The sequence below is a fragment of the Echiichthys vipera genome (assembly GCF_963691815.1).
Source record: "Echiichthys vipera genome assembly, chromosome: 9".
Taxonomy (NCBI): domain Eukaryota; kingdom Metazoa; phylum Chordata; class Actinopteri; order Perciformes; family Trachinidae; genus Echiichthys; species Echiichthys vipera.
The window spans coordinates 9,268,003-9,288,097 of record NC_139834.1 but is presented as its reverse complement, the minus strand read 5'-3'; the positions used below and the strand labels follow the sequence as shown (position 1 = coordinate 9,288,097).

General features: G+C 44.3%; 2 protein-coding genes across 2 annotated transcripts in view; both read right to left on the bottom strand.

The window, feature by feature from the left end:
• Window positions 1-466, bottom strand: part of LOC310952004 (uncharacterized protein) — a gene marked incomplete at both ends in the record, with an annotated part of 1,077 nt that extends 611 nt beyond the window's left edge. The window contains one exon of the mRNA XM_083920491.1: window positions 7-466. Coding sequence (XP_083776617.1) covers window positions 7-466 — 460 coding nt within the window. The remainder of the gene's footprint in view (window positions 1-6) is intronic.
• Window positions 365-7,571, bottom strand: iqsec2b (IQ motif and Sec7 domain ArfGEF 2b). Its single transcript, XM_083920848.1, has 13 exons — window positions 6,973-7,571; window positions 6,499-6,796; window positions 6,029-6,352; window positions 4,711-5,753; window positions 4,442-4,603; window positions 3,929-4,051; window positions 3,646-3,812; window positions 2,082-2,221; window positions 1,875-2,000; window positions 1,683-1,782; window positions 1,428-1,589; window positions 1,068-1,259; window positions 365-484 (listed from the first exon to the last, which is right to left on the bottom strand). The coding sequence occupies exons 1-13, from the start codon at window positions 7,023-7,025 to the stop codon at window positions 471-473; spliced, it is 2,904 nt and encodes a 967-aa protein (XP_083776974.1). The 5' UTR covers window positions 7,026-7,571; the 3' UTR covers window positions 365-470.
• Window positions 7,572-20,095: the final 12,524 nt, after the last annotated feature.

The window sequence follows — 20,095 nt, the reverse complement described above, 5'->3', positions numbered from 1 at the left end:
GGTAGCGATGGTGATGGTAATAAGGTGGTGGGGGCTGCACGGTGGCCACGTGACAGTATTGTGCGTGCAGTGCCTGGATCTTGGAGGGCCCCCCGTCCAACTGGCACAGCGATGAAGGGGAGAGAGGAGGGGGCCCTCCCGTAGTCGGTGGGGGTACAGGTGCGGGGTAAGGTGGTCCCGGTGGAATAAGGGGCCCTGGTGGTTTGGCGCGTTTGCTGCCGAATAGGGAGCCCAGGAAGGAGCCGCTGTTGTTGCTGCTGCTCCCCCCAGGGCCGCTCCCCGCTCCTGGTCTCTCTACACTGCTGGAGACTCCCCCAACTCCTGTCCCAGCAGTGGTATGTTGCTGCCCCGGCCCACCCCCCACCCCCGATCCGGGGCTCAGGATGGGGCGATGAGGCCGGAAGTCTTCTGTGCTGTAGCAGCCAGGTACCACGCCTGGCACTGTGTAGCGCTGGTGAGGCTGTGGGCTGCTAATGATGGAGCCCTGCGAGGATAAAGCATCATCATGGGTTAGAAAAGCACTCAAGGGATGCAATAATGACCCTGTTCCCACTTACATCATCACACACAGGACATATCTGTATCTGGAAGACATGACGCACACAGCCATGCAGAGGTTGTCAGTGCAAGACAGGTACATGTAGACACTAACATGCATGTATATGCGCACACCATCAATACGCACACTGTACACACACTGAGCGTGCTCGGGAAGATGAAGCACCAATGAGGGGAAACGTAGGTCTATCAAAGGTTACAGGTCAACATCTAGTCTTTGAGACTTACTTCCATGGTACTGTCCAGAGAACCAACACTGTTCCTGCGACCACGTTTCCCTGCACCCCACCAGGAAGAATGAGGTTAGCAAAGAGTGGAAGATTGGAAAGTTTGTTCACATGTGATTTTGAAAAAAAAAAAAAAGATAAGAACTGCATAAGCTGGAGGAACAGGGTGTAGTAATAGAGACAGAAAAGAAAATCACTTTAAAAGCTGTGCTACTCAGTTCACCCCCAGCTGACAGGAAGGAGATTGAATTGAAGCCCGTCATTGAGGTGCTGTTTCCTCACCTGCGTCTGATAGGTCCCTGAGAGAGGAGCTGAGCGCCGTGCGTTTGAGACCCTCACCCACTGAGCAGTTGTCATCGAAACTTGTCCTTCCCATGGTGCCATTCACAACATCGCTCTTCACACCTACGCCTCCAACCACACCTCCTGTGAGCAAGCTGGGCCGCATCACACCTTTCTGTTTCTCCAACTCCGCTGTAAATAAACATAAAGGCCACTAAAGAATTTAGTGACTGCAAGGAGAAGAAAAACAGGCATATAGCGGTACCGCCAGTACTCCATTTCTTTATCAAATGTGGCGTACAATTTTCTCACCCACTAAAGTTATAGTTCACAGTATTGGCCAGTAGATGGGGTACTTACATTCAACTCTGTATTTCTCCATCTCTTGCACCTCAGCAATACTCTCCCTGAGGTCGCTAACAAAGCGGGTGCGATCTTGCTGACTTGGTGCCATGAAGACGATAAGAACTTTCCTTTCCCCGCCCAGGACTGCTGAGGTCAGGCGGATACCATGAGGGTAGTCTAAGAGGTGCAAACAGAGAGAAATACTCAATAACCATATAGGGTAATTCAGAATAGCTGAAACGTACAAAAGGTAAAACAATGTCTTCTCACATGAGTTCTGGAACATGTGCACTTGCATCTCAACCAAAGGAAACGATTGTCTGAAACTATAAGTCACTGAGGTTTTCTTCTTCTGGAAGATTTTGGTCACCTGATGGGACAGATAGATTGGATTAAAAAAAAGAAAGAAAATGAAACAGATTTCTTATTTTTTATTTCCATGTCATAAAAAGTGTATCTTACCACGAGAAGGTCATTAAAGAGGAAGACCTCTCGTTGATGCACTCCTGTCCTCTGAGGTCTGTTGGGGTCAGGGACCTCATAGAGCTGGCAGCAACACACCAGCCTACGATGGGGAAGGGACAGCACCTATACAGACAAATACAGTACAAATGAATAAACCTTTAACAGGTAGTGACAAAATCTTACATAGTCCTGTATTTTGCTCACAGGCTTCTTGCCCACAATGACTCTCTCCACTGCCTGCACTTGGGACACGTGGTCATCGTTGGTCCGTAGCTCCCATTTCTGTATCCGCTGGTAGATCCCAACCAGCAGGTCCCTGGGTATATCCTGACCATTGTCTACGCCTTGAGTGGAGACAGGGAAAGGGAGGGTTTTAGGAAATGAGGTCACAAAAGTATAAAGTACAAAATGTCACACACACAAGAGGTATAGCAGGATGTATTTTTAAAGCTGACAAAAAAACTATAGAGTCCAACTGAAATGGAACTTTGTCAGCCATGTTTGTAGTCAGAGTGAGGACATAATCTTGACAACACTCTTTTTCATCTCGGCCAACAGATGGGGCGTATTGTTAGCTGTTTGTTGAGTGTTGATGTTGATACAAAGTAAATAAATGTACACTAGTGCCTACGTGTCGTATTCCTCGGTCAACATGGAAGACTTTGGTGTTAGGGCTCCAAAGCCTTTGGAATAGCATATCTAAGGAACTTTGTGAAGCACTTTGTAATGGTAGTTTTTAAAGTTGATAAATAAAGCCATTATTATTTTCATTACAGTCCTACAGTGTGTTGTTCTTGATATTGAAGAGAAAGGACCACAGCAGACCAGTCTGAGCATGCTGTTTAAAGGTGCTGTACTGGAAATATTGGAGAAAAAGTTGCCTTTCCAACCATTCCCACACACAGAGGAAGAGTGACTTAATTTTCTGCTCAGGACGCCATTGCTCCACTATATTTTTACACAGCAGATGATTGTTTGCTGCTACATTAATGTTATGAATATCGCGTACAGCCCCTTTAATGTGCTGCTGCTGAGCAGTTAATTAGCTATCTAGCGTGCACTTTTCAACAGCGAATGCTTGTTTGGAAGTCCTTCAACAAGCTAATGTGCAGGACAAGACGTGTGTTTATGATTCAATGGTTTTAACTCACACGTAATATGCATGTGTCTGTTTTAATTGTGTTTACTTATGATCTTTTTATTCACATAGTGTTTTTGGCTGATATGGTAGCTTATGCGTTCTGCAGCACATTGTGACTCTACCTGGAATGATATGTGTTATATAAATTAAGTTTTGCTTGTACCATATTTGTTACATCAGAACGAGACTGTAGCAGAAACAAGCTAATGGGGTTTGTTGTTCTGAGTCTGTGGCTCTCGTGTTGTGAAGCAAGCTGCTGTCTGGCTCAGCGTGACCGTCTGCTCTGCCTGGGAGTTCGCTGATGTTACTGCCTTATATGCAAGATTTGATTGGCTGTACCAAAACGAGGAATCCATCTCTGTAGATGGACACCGGATCTTTGAACATTCCGTCAAATTAATGCAAAATTAGTGGGCGCCATCATGAAAGAATCATTTGGGTTTTTTTTGGAAAAAACTGATTGCATTTCACTTCAGTTGGACTTTAAACACTTCTCACTAATTCATACTAACATGTTTAAAAGCTCCATTACATGGGTGCATAGTTGCTCGTAGTGTCCATAAAGACAACATGTTAAAAAGATGCCACTGCCTAATATGTGTTTTGGTCTTTTCTGTCGGGTAGCACCTCTTAAATTCTTGATGAAATCCTCCAGTTTCATCTTCCTTTCAGCTTTGACGTTGGGACTGTACATGTCGGTGTTGAGGAGGATGATGGCAAAGGCCAAGATGAAGATTGTGTCCGGGTTCTGGAACTGCCGAACCAGCGTTGGATTACACACACAGTATCTCTGACTGCATGAGAGACACACAAAAAACATTCAAATTCTGATAGCCACAGCTATTTAAATTGTGTGTATCGCACAGGCCTTCATGTATTGTAAAACCTGTTGTATCCAACACAGACAAACCTAAAAGCCTCTATGAGCCGCTCCACTTTTTGAGCTTCTCCTTGAACTTTAATCTGAGCTTGGAACTTCCTGAGAGCGTCATCCAGGTCCATTCCTGAGAAGTCCATCTCATCCACCACACAGCTGAAACACACAGCAAAGGTCACAGTCTAACCTCTCCTACTTTCATCATCATGTCATGTCACATTTTATAACACATTGTGTGTGTGTGTGTGTGTGTGTGTGTGTGTGTGTGTGTGTGTGTGTGTGTGTGTGTGTGTGTGTGTGTGTGTGTGTGTGTGTGTGTGTGTGTATGGGGAGGGGGTTTGGGTTTTTCCTCAAGGTTGCATCCACTCAGACTTGACAAGAAATATGTGAGCTGAAATATGCTGTGTACATTCTCCTGATCTGTGTTTGAACTAACTTTATTTTGTTCTCCCTTCTGAAGATACATATAAATATTCATTTTCTGATCTATTACAACTGTCCCTCTGAAAAAAAAACCTCATCTGTGCTTTCTATTCCCATACTCACTCTAAAACATCTTTGTTGAATTGTTTCTGTCGGTTTCCCAGGAACTCTCCAATCATCTGCCTGCTGAGGCCCTTCCTCTCCAGGATGAAGCGAGCAATCCCAACTGGAGTGTCCGATACAAAACCTCTCTCTATCAGGTACTGGATCCCTTTCTCTGGCTTCCTATAGTAAATGAAAAAGAACTTTCTCACTACAACTTCACCAGTTTATTCGCTAAAGAAATGTTCTCTTGTAGGCACTTCTGTATATTAGTACTACAAGCATCTTACTTGTTGAAGAGGTTGAGCCCTATGCGGTACTGGCGTCTCTGCACCACATCGCTATTAAAGGGTGGGGAGTCCCAGCTATGGCGACATTCCCTCTGGTAGGTCTGCTTCCCCAGAGGTGGTAGAGGCTCCCGCAGGCTGTCCTGAGACGAGGAGCCGGAGCTGCAGTTGACCGTCTCGTTGGAGTTGGTGGTGGAATTGAGTGAGTCATTGTCTCCGTCCGAGCAGCACGGCTGCTCAAGACCGCCAGGGGGCAGAGCTGTAGAGGAGGAGGAGGACAGCGGGGTGGTAGGGGGCTGCTGGGGGGAGGAGGAGGACGACGGTGTGTCAGGGTACTGATGGTGGTGGATAGGGTGGTGGTGATGGTGGTGGTGTGCCGCCACCTGGTGAGGGATGTGTGTGGGGATGGGTCTGCCAGGGGCCCGGGTCTGACCCTGGGCAGCTGCTGTGGAGGACGGGCGGGTGCCTGTGTTGGTGGAGTGTTTGAGGGTTCCCTGAGGGGAGCCAGCCCCTACCCCAGGCTCCTGCTCATAGACCAGCTGTCTGCTCAGAGACCCACGATCTGAGCGGTCACTCATGTCCACTGAGCTGTCACTGGGCGGCTCAATAGTGAGAAGAGGCAGATGTGCGCCCCTTAGACGATAGTCCCTGCACTCAGTACATGGGGTGCTGCGCCGACTGTTACTGCTGCCCCCTCCCTCAGTGTCCCTGCTGTCCTCACGCCCTCCGACACCACCACCGGGGCCCCAGTATTCTGTATCTGTGCTGCTGGGCGCCCGATCCAGGGACAGCGGGGATGACGGCATGCCATCATCCATGTAAAGGGTGACGTCACTGTATGAGGTGGCAGTACTGTCTCCATGCATACTGAGTCCTCCTCCGGCACCCCTGGCTCGTTCGCCCAAACCTCTTTGTGAGGAGGGGTTGCTGCTGCTGCTCCACACACATTCTCCAAAGTCTCCACCCTCCCTGCTGCCCTCCTGGGAGTCATCGCGACCCGCGCGGCAGGTAAGAGCATCGTCTATGGAGTCAGCTAAGGACTTGACCTGGAGAGGACACAACATGGGGTCGTTCAACATCCCTTATGTCAGAAAGTAAAACTTGTTATTATAGTACATTTTTTACCCGTCTTAAACATAAAACTCAGCATATACAGCATGCTTTGAGGGTCTGGTGGTGCCGAGTATGCCGAGCAAGATTAGATAAGTTTGCCATTTAGTTTTGAGTTTAGCTTTTCTTTCTATACCTTCCTCCTTTGTGTGTAAAGACCTTTGAGACTTTCATGTCATAAAGAGTAATATCAATAAATGAACACTGTTACCTGCTTGGAGAAGGAGTCCTCTAAGTGGGTGTAGTCTCCTGGGCGGTCTGGGTCGGGTGAATGAGGAGGCCCTATGGCCACATTGTGGGTGAAGTTGGTCTGTGTCTGGGCCTGCTGCTGCGGCTGCGGCTGTCGCTCATCAAATGAATACTGCAGTCTCATGTTGGACAGGATGATGCGGCGTGTCATGCGGCTCTCTGATGCGGAACTTCTGAGGCGCTCAAAGTTCTTGTTCATGCGATACTGTCTGAAGGCCGTCTGGATGGTCCTAGCTGCTCTGCGACTTACAAAGGAGCCACCATACTTTCTCTCCAGCATCTCCACCTGGCAAAACATGGGAGAAAAGAAGACAGATTACTGAAAAAGGAATCCAGTATCGGCATAATGCTCACAATTGCTCTTCATGGCTTCTACCGAAGAACAAAAACATTTGCAATACCTCTGACCAACCATATTCTCAGCATTGATACCTTTTTATCCTGCAGATCCGTTGAGAGTTCATAGCTGTCTGAAAGCGCCTTGCATCGCTTGTTCTCCTCTTCCTCTTGCTTGCGAAGGGCAAGACTCGCAGGTTGGTGGCGTGTTCGCAGTGCCCAGGCGAGGCTGGCTGAACTGGAGGCAGACACACATGAAGTGTCCCTGGATCCGCAGGGTGCACTGCTGCTGCTGCTGTCAATGAAGCGCTCTGAGCCGCGCAGGTAAGGTGCCTGGCTGAATGAGCTGTCTTTGTGGGTGCCCGTCTCTGGACACTGGGAATCCCCTTCCACACTACAGGAGAAAATGAGCGAGAAGCTTTTAGAATGAGTCATAAGTAGCTTGACAAAACATTACACCAAACACTTTGTGTGTCAAGTGCAAATTAGAGACTGAATGAATGATTGAATAAGCTTAGAGCCACTCAATTATACAGAATAGTACTGAAGAGCTCACTTAAAAAGACTTACATGTAAAGTTTAGAGCGGCGAGGAGATAACCATCTCTTAGAGGAACTCATCATAAATATCACTTGTATCCAAAAGCCTGAGATCGGACAACGTTCCTTGTCTACATTGTGAGTTGATGATCCAGTAGACTAAAAGGTCTCTGCCCTCTATCTCTTTCCTTTATTGGGTCAGGAGGACGAGTTAATAAACTACTATGTTAAGCCAAGCCTACTAGTGATTATGCATGGCCTTTGTCTGCTTCTCACTTTCTTTTTTCTCTTCTGTCTCTAAGTGAATCCTCGCCTGACAAACACAACGTAGCACATTTTGAAGAGTCATCAACCACCAAAACACACTCCTTCACTGTCACATACCAGCAACACCTACTACTGACAGGAAAGACCAGGTTGTTACGTTAGCAGCAGGTATAAAGCAGGCACTTTAGCTCCCCACGAGATGTCGTGAGACCAAACACACCTCCTCCCAGAGTCTAATACACAGAGGTAACAACAAGCAGTTAAGTTTTGCAACCAAATCACAAACAAAGTTTAGCTTGATTCAATTATAAACAATCCTATTCGCAGTCAGCAAAAATAACCAGAAAACTTATCAGGATTCAAGTCCAGAGATCCTCCGGGTTCCTGTTGTGCATGTTTGGTCAGACAAAAATCCGCCCCAAGTCAATTAGTCAGTCTGTGTTTGGGAGAACAACCACATTTCCTGCTTGAGTTAGCCGCACCCCCTTCTGTCAGCTGTCCCATAACAAGGCAGCAAGTAGAGAACCAGGGTCAGGGATGTGTTGAGCGTTACATTCTGCACATGAAATGAAAACACATGCTTGTGTGGTTTCTTGTTACCTAGTTTAGGCTCTGTATCACACATGAATGCAGATTACAAAAAAGGACTGAAATGGTGCCTTGTTGACTGCATTTTTGCTTTGAGAGGGTCAGCTAATCTCCTCCCTCCCTCATTGTGTTGTCACTGTTCCGCTGGATTGCAGAGACTTCCTGTGTTAGTGTTGGTAAAAACAGGACAAGAATGAAAGGGCTTCTGGGGGGGAGATAACTTGTAGGTATTTTCATTTGTTAGTTTTGATCTTGTAGGTGATGCTGGAATACAAACGTACACATGTCAGTTCCTATACCAAGACTCTTTGGAGCTGCAAGAGGGGAACATGTTGTACAGTGCAGCTGGGTCTTTCAGAAGGACATCCTGTGCCTTCAAGTGACACATGACCTGGCTAAATTAATGTTGAATCTAAAGCAAGAAACAGAGGACAACTCCATTATATTGCATAACACACGAGTCATACAAAGGCCCACAGAAACAATTCTGAGGCAATTCTGACATCTGCAGGAAAGCTCCTATCACCACAGCTAAGATGTAAATATTCAACAGCAACTCCACATATTTATATTGATAGTAAACAGAATAATTTGTCCCAACTGTCTAAAAAGTTGTGAGCAATTAGTCCATAAAGTTGCTGTTTTTTAATGTGAAATCATCCCAGATTTAAATGTATAAAGTAATCGCCACCTTGTTTCAACATGAAAGAACTACTATTGCTATTATCAGTGCATTAAAATCGCGAAGGAATACATTACAACTAAATTAAATGAAAACAAATGGATTAATGTAGGATTTGGATATTGGCCTAAACTGGAAATCATAAAAATCTTTGGGTGTAATTTTTGCCCCTCGATCAGATGTTTTCGAGGCATTCTGAGATTTCTTGGGGCATCTCTACCCGCTTAAGTTCTGACACTGAATTCATCACAACATTAACTCTGAGCCACAAGTTGTCCTCCTAAAAATGTTTTTTTCTCTCATTCTCTGTGCAGCATCATTTATCATTCCTCCTCCTCTGCTCCTTAAATAGAGAAACTGAGAAGCGGGAGGGGGTTGCCTGGTGACGGTTGCTCTGGGACCATTGTGGGCGGCGAGGCAGTTGTTAGGATGAGAAGCGTAGTTGCCATGACAATGTATTGACTGTAATCACCACTGAGGTGGGTGTTGAAGATGCTCCACAGGTTGTGAATGACAGTCTGTATAATAATTGTCTTGTAAACAGATACAATGAGAGAATGCATCAGTGCAGAGTGAAACATGCAGATACAGCATTGTCTAAACTTGTTAGTTTATTAAAAAATGGAAGCCTGAATTCATCATCTACCTTTAATACCTGTTTGCACATTGTCTAAACTGTGTGAACAGAAAATCCTTTAGAGCTGCTTAAAACTGCTCCTTTTAAGGAATGGAAACTAGCCACATGAGTGCCTGTGCACTGTGCCAACAGGTAGACACACTCAACTTCACTGTAACTTCCTGCCATGCACATCAGCAGCAGCAGATGGTATTTTTGTTCAACTGAGTCACAGAAACCTAAAATACATGCAACAGGGAGTCACAAGCCTGCTTATAAATTTTTCTCTGAATAATCACAGCTGTTCCTTGGATTGAGTTTATCCATCTTACAAACTTCAGCAGTCATCTGTTCACATCTCATAAAGAAGGAAATTAATACTTCAGATAGGAGTGATATATTCTGCTCTACTATCACTGAAGAAATCCACTGTACGGATTTTGTAACAGTATTCACCGTAGTGTCTATCAGATTTGAATTTCTTCCTCATGAGTTTATGGGTTGAAGGTTTAAAGTTGGGATGCGCCTTTTAAAACTCTCCAAGACTGGTGAAACATTTTAATTAAAATTAATTCTGTGTCAGCATTGATTTTTTTTTTCCTAATGCGAGGCCTTGCAAGCGTGCATGCATTAAACAAGGCTATCTATTGGTTTTGCCTGCAGCTAGAGCCAGGCGGGTAATATGCAGTGAGAGAAAAGACGAGGATGATATACGAGTAAAAAGTTTTGTTGTATAAAACATGAGTGTGGCCATATCGCAGCTGGCATCTGCACCTCATTACTTATGTAAGAAACCCTGTATTCCTGTTACAGTGCCAGGGGGAGGTTCTCTCCAGAGGCTCCCTCATAAAGACCAGCCCAGAGTTTCACTACCTACAACCGTTTAATTGGAGCAGAAGCAGATGGTTGAAATCTAATAAACAGGAAAGCAATCGCTGATAGTTTTATGAGAATAAAAAGAGGTGGGCAGAAATTGATAAGAGCTTCGGTGAGACAAATGGAAAAGTGAACGACGACAGTTAAATGCAATGTCAACTTCATGCACACCCCAGCCTCCTGTCCCTTGCTCATATAATATTGATGTGCTGACGGTGCGTGTGTGCGTGGGAGAGAGCGGCAGTAGGTGGTCTGACTGTGCCATCGAACCCGCAACAGGATAAGGAGGCTTGGGGGATTAACCTCTCCTGCTGCCTGCCATTGAGGAGCCAATATTTGCATCGATCGGTGTGTTGACCCATTTCCACTTGAGCATTGACTCAGTGTCGTTATCTCATAGTCTGTCTAATCTCTTCACCACCAACTTTTGTGTCAATTTTAGCAGTGTATCAGGTAATATAAGTAACACAAATGACTGAAGGAGCAGAAAGGCCCGCAGCAAGTTCTCGGCTAATTACCTATGGTATTTACCATCAATGTTCGGACTTAATGGTCTTATATTGTGAAAAGTGAGTTTTCCATGTCTATATTGAATTATAAAGCAGGTTGAGGTGCTATATTCATGTAAATACTGTAGTATCACAATGCTCAATCTACAGAAAAGTTCACAGAAATTCTGAAAATATCCCTTTAAATGAGCTGTCAGGAATTCTGTTCAGTTGTGAGGTAACAACGTTACGCTATATATATATAGGTAGAAAGTGACGCTACAGTCATTCCCTGGCTGCAATGACGGTGCAGAGACACTGAGAGCGCAGATGCAGAAGACCTGAAAATGTTGACCAATCAGAGCAGCCTGGGCTTTCAGGAGGGGGTCTCACACTGTCCATTCGTTCTGTGCCCCGTGCTTTAGGGTGATTTCGCCCCCCTTCCTTCCATCCACATTGCTCTGGGTCGCGGCTCGATTGCTCCTTGCTTATAAGTCACCCCCCCTCGGAAATGTAGTTTTGTGTGACTGTTTTTGAATATTTTCATCTGACCAAATCTGCAGTAAACAGTCCACCTCAGCATTAAACCACGGCAAACTGTTCGGTGGCGTCTTTTTAAAAGTAATTTGTGAATAGACATCAGGGCCGCCTACAATGCTTGCGTTTGTGCTCACATGTGCACGCTCGTGCCCGTACATTTGCATCCGTGCTTTACTAAAGCCCACCCCTCTTAACCGGCTGAGGCCGGCAAGCGTGCCGGGCCTGGGCGCAGTACAGTTGTACTCACACCGGTCAGACAAATTAGACTTTAGCCATGAAGCGTGTTTGGGCACGGTACGAATGAACAGTGTGAGAGAAAGGTGCTAAAACTAAGCATTTCAGACAGAAGGTGAATACAGGTATATTCAGTATTCAGACAGTATGAGGAAAAATAATGTGTTTTTTAAACATTAAAGCATGTAAACATGTTCCAGTAGAAACTCAAAATACAAGTATGAACCTGAAAATGAGCACAATATGGGACCTTTAAAGAGATTAAAACACAGTGTTTGTAATGTTTCTCGTCATGAAAATAAATTTAGCACAAGAACAATCTGTATTCTCTTTCTCACATGTGATCCCATTCTTTCAAACTGAAAAGAAACAATCAAATCATTCATGGGTCGGATCGGAGCATTCCTCCAACGCCAACACTGTCTCGCACACACACACACACACACACACACACACACACACACACACACACACACACACACACACACACACACACACACACACACACACACACACACACACACACACACACACACACACACACACACACACACACACACACACACACACACACACACACACACACACACACACACACACACACACATTTCTTTGAACAGACATTTCTGTGACACAGACCCTCCAGTTCAAAGCTCAAACAGGCTCAGTGGTTTTGTCAGTGGAGGATATCCCTTCATGTTGAATCCAGGTTGTGAATTAAGAGGCACAAAAAATCTTGTACAGCTGTATTGTTTGCAGAGTGATGCAGGAGGAAATTGACAGTGTTTCATAAGCATAAATGTATCAGATAATCTCTGGCAGATGAAACAAGAAAGAGTGAGGAGATAAGGCTTGTATAGACAGGCGGGTAGATGCAATTATGTAAACCTTCACTCGAAAATTACTTCTATTATCTCAGGGCACAGGTAGTTTGTCCGTATTCGACATCCACTATTTTAGGGAGTGTTCCCACTGCATAATTTTGATATTAAGCCAATTGGGAGCTTGAATGCAGACCTCTATTGTAGTTTATAAATCCTGCTAATAGACTATGACAACTCAAGAAGCAATTATGGTATTATGTCCAACTTCTGTACATGCATTAGAGTGACAGCTAAGACAGCCTGGACGATTATCCAGACTTTGTAAGACATCTGATCTGTCATCTGAACGACATGTACGCTCTGTCACACAGGTTATGAGTCAGTTTCTTCCCAAAACATTGCTTTCTTTTAAAAACATGACATGTTGTAGAAACCACCTTCATTAATCGTTAGTACCCAACAGACATTATTTACTGACTTTTGTAATAATATGTTTGTTGCTGTTCTTTGTCTTTACCTTCACAGACCGTTGATCTACAGCACAAACTGCATATCACAGGCACTACATGACTGCAGCGAAGCCCACCGTACAAACACACACTGGTGCCACGCTAAATGTCCTTTTGTGACTTTCACAAGTGAAATAAAAGTGGGGAAAAAACAGCTGAGTTCTTACCATGCTGCTACTGTCAGAGAAAGGTCCCACACTAACTGGAGCAGCGTAAATACAGTCCCTCTCTCTCTCTCTTTCTCTCTCTCATACACGAACACACACTTTCACGTTGGCTCTTGCTCGCCCTGCAAAGCTGTACAGGCTACATTCTTGACAGTCTTTTGACAGCTATGAGCTTCCCTCCACCCTGCCAGACTTTTTCCCCCTCCACCCCTCCTCCCTGCGCCAGATCACTGACACATGGCCAGTCACTCTATTACATAATAACACGGAACAAAAACACAGACCAAGAGACACATAGAAGAAGTGCATTCGTTTATTGAAAATAAGGGGGAAGGAGGAATATAAGAAATGTTTGGTCTTTTTGCTTTTATATCCCACTAGACTGTGACACATCAGTGGTTACCTTGATGTCTGTGCTGTCTGTACATGATTGCAGGTGAAAGCAAGAACTCATGGTGACACACGCGTGGGTGCTTTTCATTATGCTGAGTTGTGCTCCACTCGCCCTCTCTCTTCCTGTGACCCAGAAATGTCTCTCTTTCCCTCCGCCATCATGGAGGATCTTCCCGTTTTCAGGTTCATTCTTGTGTTTTGGATTTCTGTTAGAACATGTTTACATGCTTTAATGTTAAAAAAAACATATCATTTTTCTCATACTGTCCGTCTGTATACACCTTCTGTCTGAAACGCTCCGTTTTAGCACCTGTCTCTGAAAGCCCCCCTCCTGAGAAAGCCCAGTCTGCTCTGATTGGTCAGCGTTTTCAGGTCTTCTGCACCTGAGCTCTTGTGTCTCCACAGCGTCTTTGCAGCTGGGGAATGACTGTAACAGCACTGTAGCGCACTTTCAACCTATATATAGTATAGCTGTGACATCACAACCGTAAAGAAGCTCCGGCTCCTCCGTCCTCGGTGGGAGGAGCTAAGCCGTGAGTGAGGGAAGCGAGGACAGACGTTTGCATAATGAAAAGCACCCATAGTGTTGGAAAGCAGGTAAGATGGACGACACAGCTTTTAGTCTGAAAATGAGACATAATCAATGTGCAGGAAATCGCCTATGCAAGAAAATATTGTCAGATAAGATTTTTTTGGTAAAATTAAATGTTACAAAGTTAGTTATCATTAACTCTAGATGTAAGTGAATTATGAATATGGCTGCAGTGTACACAGATAATAAATGTCCTGAGAAACGACTACAAAAAGGTTTCATGATTTGCCTTCAAATACACACACAGACACGCACAAACACACTCCTGCACTATACTTTTAGAAATTGGTAAACCTTTTGGCTAAAAATACAATTTCCGGTTTTCATCCACTATAGCAATATGCTAATCCAGTTACAAACAATGATGTGGAACATACTGAGTGTTCTGCAGAGGAAAGCATTATCATTCAAGGACTGCGCACCAAACAATCAATATACAACTGAAAATAGAATTTCTATAATTCATTTTTGCCTGCAAACGAGCCCATTGTGCTCGAGGTGGAGATGAGTGAGTTGGGTGTGTGTATGAACAGCATTCCAGCATGACTGAAACAACAGCAATAACAGCAACAAATATTTCAACTTCAGGCATTTTGAAGGTCAAAAAATGAAGTGTCTTCAGGAACTAGATGTCTTTATTTTGTTCAGAATTAAACTAACAAGATAAATCTCTTCATGAATAAATATGAGAGTAGACAAGACACTTAGTAACAGTGATTATCAGATGTGTAGGAACAAACTGCATACAATTAATGTCTTCACATCACATAGGAGGCTAGCTTCTCTGACATTGTATAATGGGAGGTGACAGGACTTTAACGCTATTTGCACAGATAACAAATGGTGACTACTGAGCACATCCAAACTGACATGACTCAACTAGTGGATCCGAGATAAGCATGAGTGCAACAGTAATGAGCAGAAAATGGTAATGCGTACTGACAGCTTGTTATTGCTTCAAGAAAAGAAAAAGAACACAGAGCGAAGACAACATCAAGATTCCTTATAAATGTAGATTAATGCACAAACCAAAAGATAGCACATATACTGTCACAGTAACTACAAGTTGCATGCATTTTTATTTTGTCCTGCTAAAATGCAGCAGGACTTTGCCTTTTTTTGATGCACAGTGAGGTCTCCGTTTTCTGGCAGCATGAACTGTAATAGTCTTTTGACGGGTAAATGGGCGAATGAGTCGTTGTGCCGTCAGTCACACCTCAGCTCAGCGAGAGGAGGGGCTACTGCAGCCTGAGGCAGCACAACAGAACTGATGGGCACCCTCATCCTCAACCTCCTCTCTTGGAAAGAAACACGGGACGAGTCAAACACAGAAAGAAACACAAGGAAGGCGGACAGACAAGACAGAGAAAGAGAGAAAGAAAGAGGAGGACAGGGTGAAAAACAGCATGAGACATAAAAAAGCAGAAAGCAGGAACAGAAAAGTCTGAAGCAGGCTGCATTTGCATCTAAAACAGGGACATAATGTTAAAAACGGTGTTTACCATACACTGAGTATGTGCAGATCACAGCTGTGTAATGCCATTAGATGGCAGTGTTAGATCATCATGTGCTAATGTTTCTGAGAACAGCATCAGGTGGAGGAGAAATGAGGGGAAGGAGAGAAAAGAGGGTGAGAATTCACCACTTGTGACTCGGTCCACATCTGTGCCATAGCGTATCCCTTTAATGATCTCGCACATTTTTTTATTCACTATAGCGTATTGAAAAATGTGTTGAACCATCTCTACGGTTCAGTTAGGTATGTTATGCTAAAGAAATCCACTAGATGTTGCTGTGTCTTTGAAAAATCTTCAGCCAACCGGACCATCATCTGTTCTAACGCGTCTTTCTGTTAGTTTGAGGGTCAGTTTGATGCATCTCCAGCATTACTACAGAGCGGCGCCATTGCACCTACACATCCGTCAAGAATCAATGAAAAGGGGCACTTATTTCTATTTATATCTATTCATCATTCTATGGCCAATAAATATTCAAACAACAAGACTTGTGTGTACTTGCATGTCGTTGCGGTCAGGCGGAGACCTTGTATGTCCAAAACCATCATTTTTCAGGAATGCGAGGTTTTACTGACAGTTTGATGATCCAATGGTGTTACAGGATATAGTCACAAGCTCTTTTTAATACTGTTCATTAGTTAAAACGTCATAAAACCCCACACATACACGCAAAAAGTGACCAATAGCACTGATTTATGAAGAAACCTTTTGGAGATACAAGGTTTCCACCGGACAGCGATGATATTAAACACAGCCTTGAAGGTCAGACAGCGTCATACATGCTAATATGACTTCTTTCACCAGCAGCTCACATTTTAGCTTACTTGTTTTTTTATTACACAAATCCTGTCATATTCACTACTGTATACCACAGTGAAATGTCAGGACGGTATGTAAGTATGATAAAATTGATACCCCCCAAGCCTATCTAGTTCCATTTTATATTTAATCTAGAATCAATACGTGGAAATAACCCTAGTACTGGTAATACTACTAATTCCATGGTAACAACATTATACATTATTCATTATAACAGTACATGGTTTATACCTTTATGTCTACAAATGCCATAAAGCGACATCTCAACTGTTTGGTCGAAGCCTATATATTAAAAAAAAAACATGAATTGTTGTTATTTTTGCTTCATTGCTATTTTCTAAATGAGGACATAACTGATGATGTCCGCTATCCTCTCGTTCTCTGTGAGGAGCAGTTTGTTTTTAGAGCTGGGGCCTAATTCCAGCTGTTAGTCACTCCTGGGTGTGGTAGAGAGAAAGGGGTGGTGGTAGAAAGGTAAAGCAGGAAAGGATGGTGGATAGAAATTGAAGGTGACTTGGTGAGGGTTGGATCTGGAACTTGTTGCAGGTGACTTGCAAGGCGTCTTATGGAGGTTGAAGGTATTCTTTTTTTTAATTCTTATTGTGCCGTACTCACTGTACTCAGGCCCTTTGGTGGCCCTTACCTGTCCTCCTGCTGTAAGCTTTGGTCAGTGGAGGGGCAGCAGTACTGATGGAGACTGACGAAGCTGTGAACGGTCAGACTGGTGGGAAACTGAGCAGCATAGGCAGCACCGCCCGCTGCCGTGGGGGTGGTGGGGGCCGAGATGGGCTGCCCTGAGATAGACTGCGGCCGGACACTTGACAGGAAGGACCAGAGACGGACGACACACACATAGAGACACGGAGAAAGCAGAGAAACAGACACACAAACAGTCAGCGGCAAAGCAGAACGAGAGACAGAACAAGTGAGAGAAAAAGATTTGAAGCAGCACATTGACGGTGACAAATCGTACAGCGTTAATGGTAGTACGATGAATGACACATTTAAAAAGGACAAAAAAAGAGAGGTAGATGTGGGACAGACACCAAGGTGAGGAACATCATCATAACAGGTTTTGGTAAGATCAACTCCTGGCAGAAAGCCTACAGTTGTCTCATAGGATGAAGAATAGAGTACGAGGCTGAAGAAGGAAACATATAAAACTTCTCACAGCCTTAGTTATCAAACAAGACTTCTGTGAGAGAAACTTCCAACCACTCTGATGGATTATATAAAGCACCGGTCTACTGCGGGGTTCTTCTGAGGATCATCTTGTACGGAAATTGGAAACCACTTTCTGTAATGCATGCAAAAGTGCACATATAACACAAAAGCCTCTCTGCTACTGCTCTACTCTGGCAGGAATTAGAGATGCTTGTGAGCGAGCAGCTGAAGAGTGAGCAGTGGTTGAGATTAACATGTAAATGGTTGGTTTCTCACTGGGGCCAGCTGCTGTCAAGGACACGCAGTCCCTCTCATTTTAGCATGGAAACACTCAGAGACAAGATGCAGCAGAAGAGAGTGAGAGAGGAAGTGAGATACTGCAATACTTAAGCAGTCCGCCAGCTTGTTCCATGCCCAGCTGTGTAAGATGAGGCAACCAACTGAATTTCAGAATATGGTCTCCACTTGAAAAACAACAGATGCATCAAAGAATTGTATCAGAAGCTACAAGCAATGATGTTAAAAGGTAGGTTTGTTAAAATGCAAATGTCAAGACAAACCATCAGTCAATTTATCCTACTAACAAGTGCTGCCTGTCGAGCCAAAGTCCCCCGCAACTCACTTCCCTCTGTGCCAGAGGTCCATTGATGTCCAAAAACCATTTCACGCATATCAATGATCAAACTGGTAACATGTTGTTTCATCACTATGAACTTGGGCACTGTAGTTTATTTCGAGTCAAACCCACACACACCCTCCTGCTGACTTAAACACGCGCTAGTGCACCAAATCCACAGCTGAAAACAGCCCCCATCACAGTATTTACTCCAGTTTGAGTAACAACTGCTAGAAACTACAGTGCCCACCTTTTTACAGAAATGACTGAGCCTTTTTAAACTTAAAATATTTAAATTACTTATACTTCCACAAGAGCTACAAAGCAGCAATAGCGGTTGTTTCTGTCATGGAAAGAAACACTGTGTGTCTCTCGTGCAAGTAACGCAAATAAACACAAATTATCTCAATATGGTCCTGCAGAACAGGTGAACACACCATTACTGTTTCGGTTCACTCCCACCACTCTCAAAGTCATTTTCAGACTTAGCAGGCAGCTGTTTTCAGTGAAAAAGCTAAAACCAAACACTTTACATTTCCCGCTTAGCAACAGACAGACAGTCAGCAACTAATTAGTGAACACAGTGGAGCATTTAGCAGCTAAAGAGCCATATTAAAATAAATGATAATGTTGTGTTCAGCTGCCCCCAAGTCTGGCTGAAAGGTTAGTGTAGGTTTAAAGAAGACACAGGTCTGACAAACTGTTAAACTCTTGCTAACAAGAGTTTCTAAACAGTGGTAAAATGAGAGTGTAACGGTGTAATCATGTAGGCAGAGCGCTCGTTTGTTTAGCACAAATGATTAAAAAAAAAGTTCCAATTAAATGAGAATTAGCTGTCAGGGGCTATTTTAACTGCAGAGTGTGGAACAAGTGCACCCTGTTCGTTCCTATTTATAAAGATTGCACAGAGTAAGTTTCAGGCTTAATTTACAAGCACAGATTTTATATTGCTGTTTTATATTGCTGAATATCTGCAACACAGAGAAATGAAATATTCTGAAACAACTGAACCCGGTGACCCGCTAGGCTTTGGATGGAGATGTAAAGAAAGGCAGAGGCGCTGTTATGTGAGCCTGAGCCATGCTTGTACACACTGCGTTGTCTTGTACTGCCAAGATGTGTATTTTACTAGCGGTAACTACTGCCTCCTGTTAGAGTCTCCTTCCCCAGTGTGGAGAGTGTGGACAGGCTGATCCAAGATCTGATTTCTGCCTCATGAGAAGTTATGCCTGAATCCCTGAGTGCCATAAAAAAAAAAAACAGACACAATGTCCAAATTGCCCTCCTCCTACTTCTTCTGCTCCTCCATAGAAAAACAAAACTCACATACAACCCACACACACTCATGCATGCATACACCTCTCTTTCATGTCATTAGCATACAGCTAATAAGGAGAATGTATGATGTCAGGGAGGACACAAGAAGTCAAGGCCGAAAGAAAACAGTGGTACATTAGGAGAACGTTTGAGGTGGCGTGTATTTAAAGCTGGCAGGCTGGAGGCAGGAAGAAGAGTGGGAGGAGAGCGAGCTACGTGAGAGCGGGAGAGGTTGAATACGGAGGAGGGCAAGGGTGAAAATAATCAAGTGAGGTGGAACGGAGAGGGAAGTAGAACGGAGAGGAGAAGAAGAGGGGAGGAGGAACATGGAATGGAAACATGATGGGAGTGATGGCTGTTGCTGCAATCAGTGTTTCCTCGAACCTGTGCAGCGACATGGATGGGGGTGTCAGTGCGTAGGTGAGGTCTATGTATAGACGAGCGAGGAGAGTGGGAGCACGGCTCCCATGCTGCGATCACAGGGAGGCATCAGCTGCCCTGTCGTGGCAGGGTTTTTCTGTACGGTTACACACCACAACAAGTGTTTCGTAAAGCAGCCCGCAGTCAAGAGAGGATGACAGCCACGTGGCTTTTCTGGGGTATAATTTGAAAACATGTACATCTAATTCAGACATGGTACTACCCACTTCAAACTGTGCCTTCACCGTTTTTGTTTTTTTTGCCATAGTCTATGAAATAAGAGTGTGGGAGCGCACTGCGTCATCCCACCTCCAGCGCGTGACCCGCCTGACTCCTGCTGACAGAGACGTTTGATAACCACACATGCTGCGTTTGTAGCCTAAAGTTAAGTGTGTTTTTATACACCTCACCGTCCTTCTCCCCCTTCCCTTCAACTGTGAGCTTGAGTCTCCTGCTGCTTGGCAACAGTGTGGACTGCCTGTGTGGGCGTTTGGCGTTGAGCTCCAGGCGAAAGCACTGACGAGG

Bases quoted from the DNA above. Each gene is read 5' to 3' on its own strand.
- iqsec2b (XM_083920848.1), bottom strand. From the start codon at position 7,025: ATGATGAGTTCCTCTAAGAGATGGTTATCTCCTCGCCGCTCTAAACTT. The intron at 6,797-6,972 runs GTAAGTCTTTTT...TTTCTCCTGTAG, and splicing joins CGCCGCTCTAAACTTTACAT to TGTGGAAGGGGATTCCCAGT. The intron at 4,604-4,710 runs GTAAGATGCTTG...CATTTACTATAG, and splicing joins GGGCTCAACCTCTTCAACAA to GAAGCCAGAGAAAGGGATCC.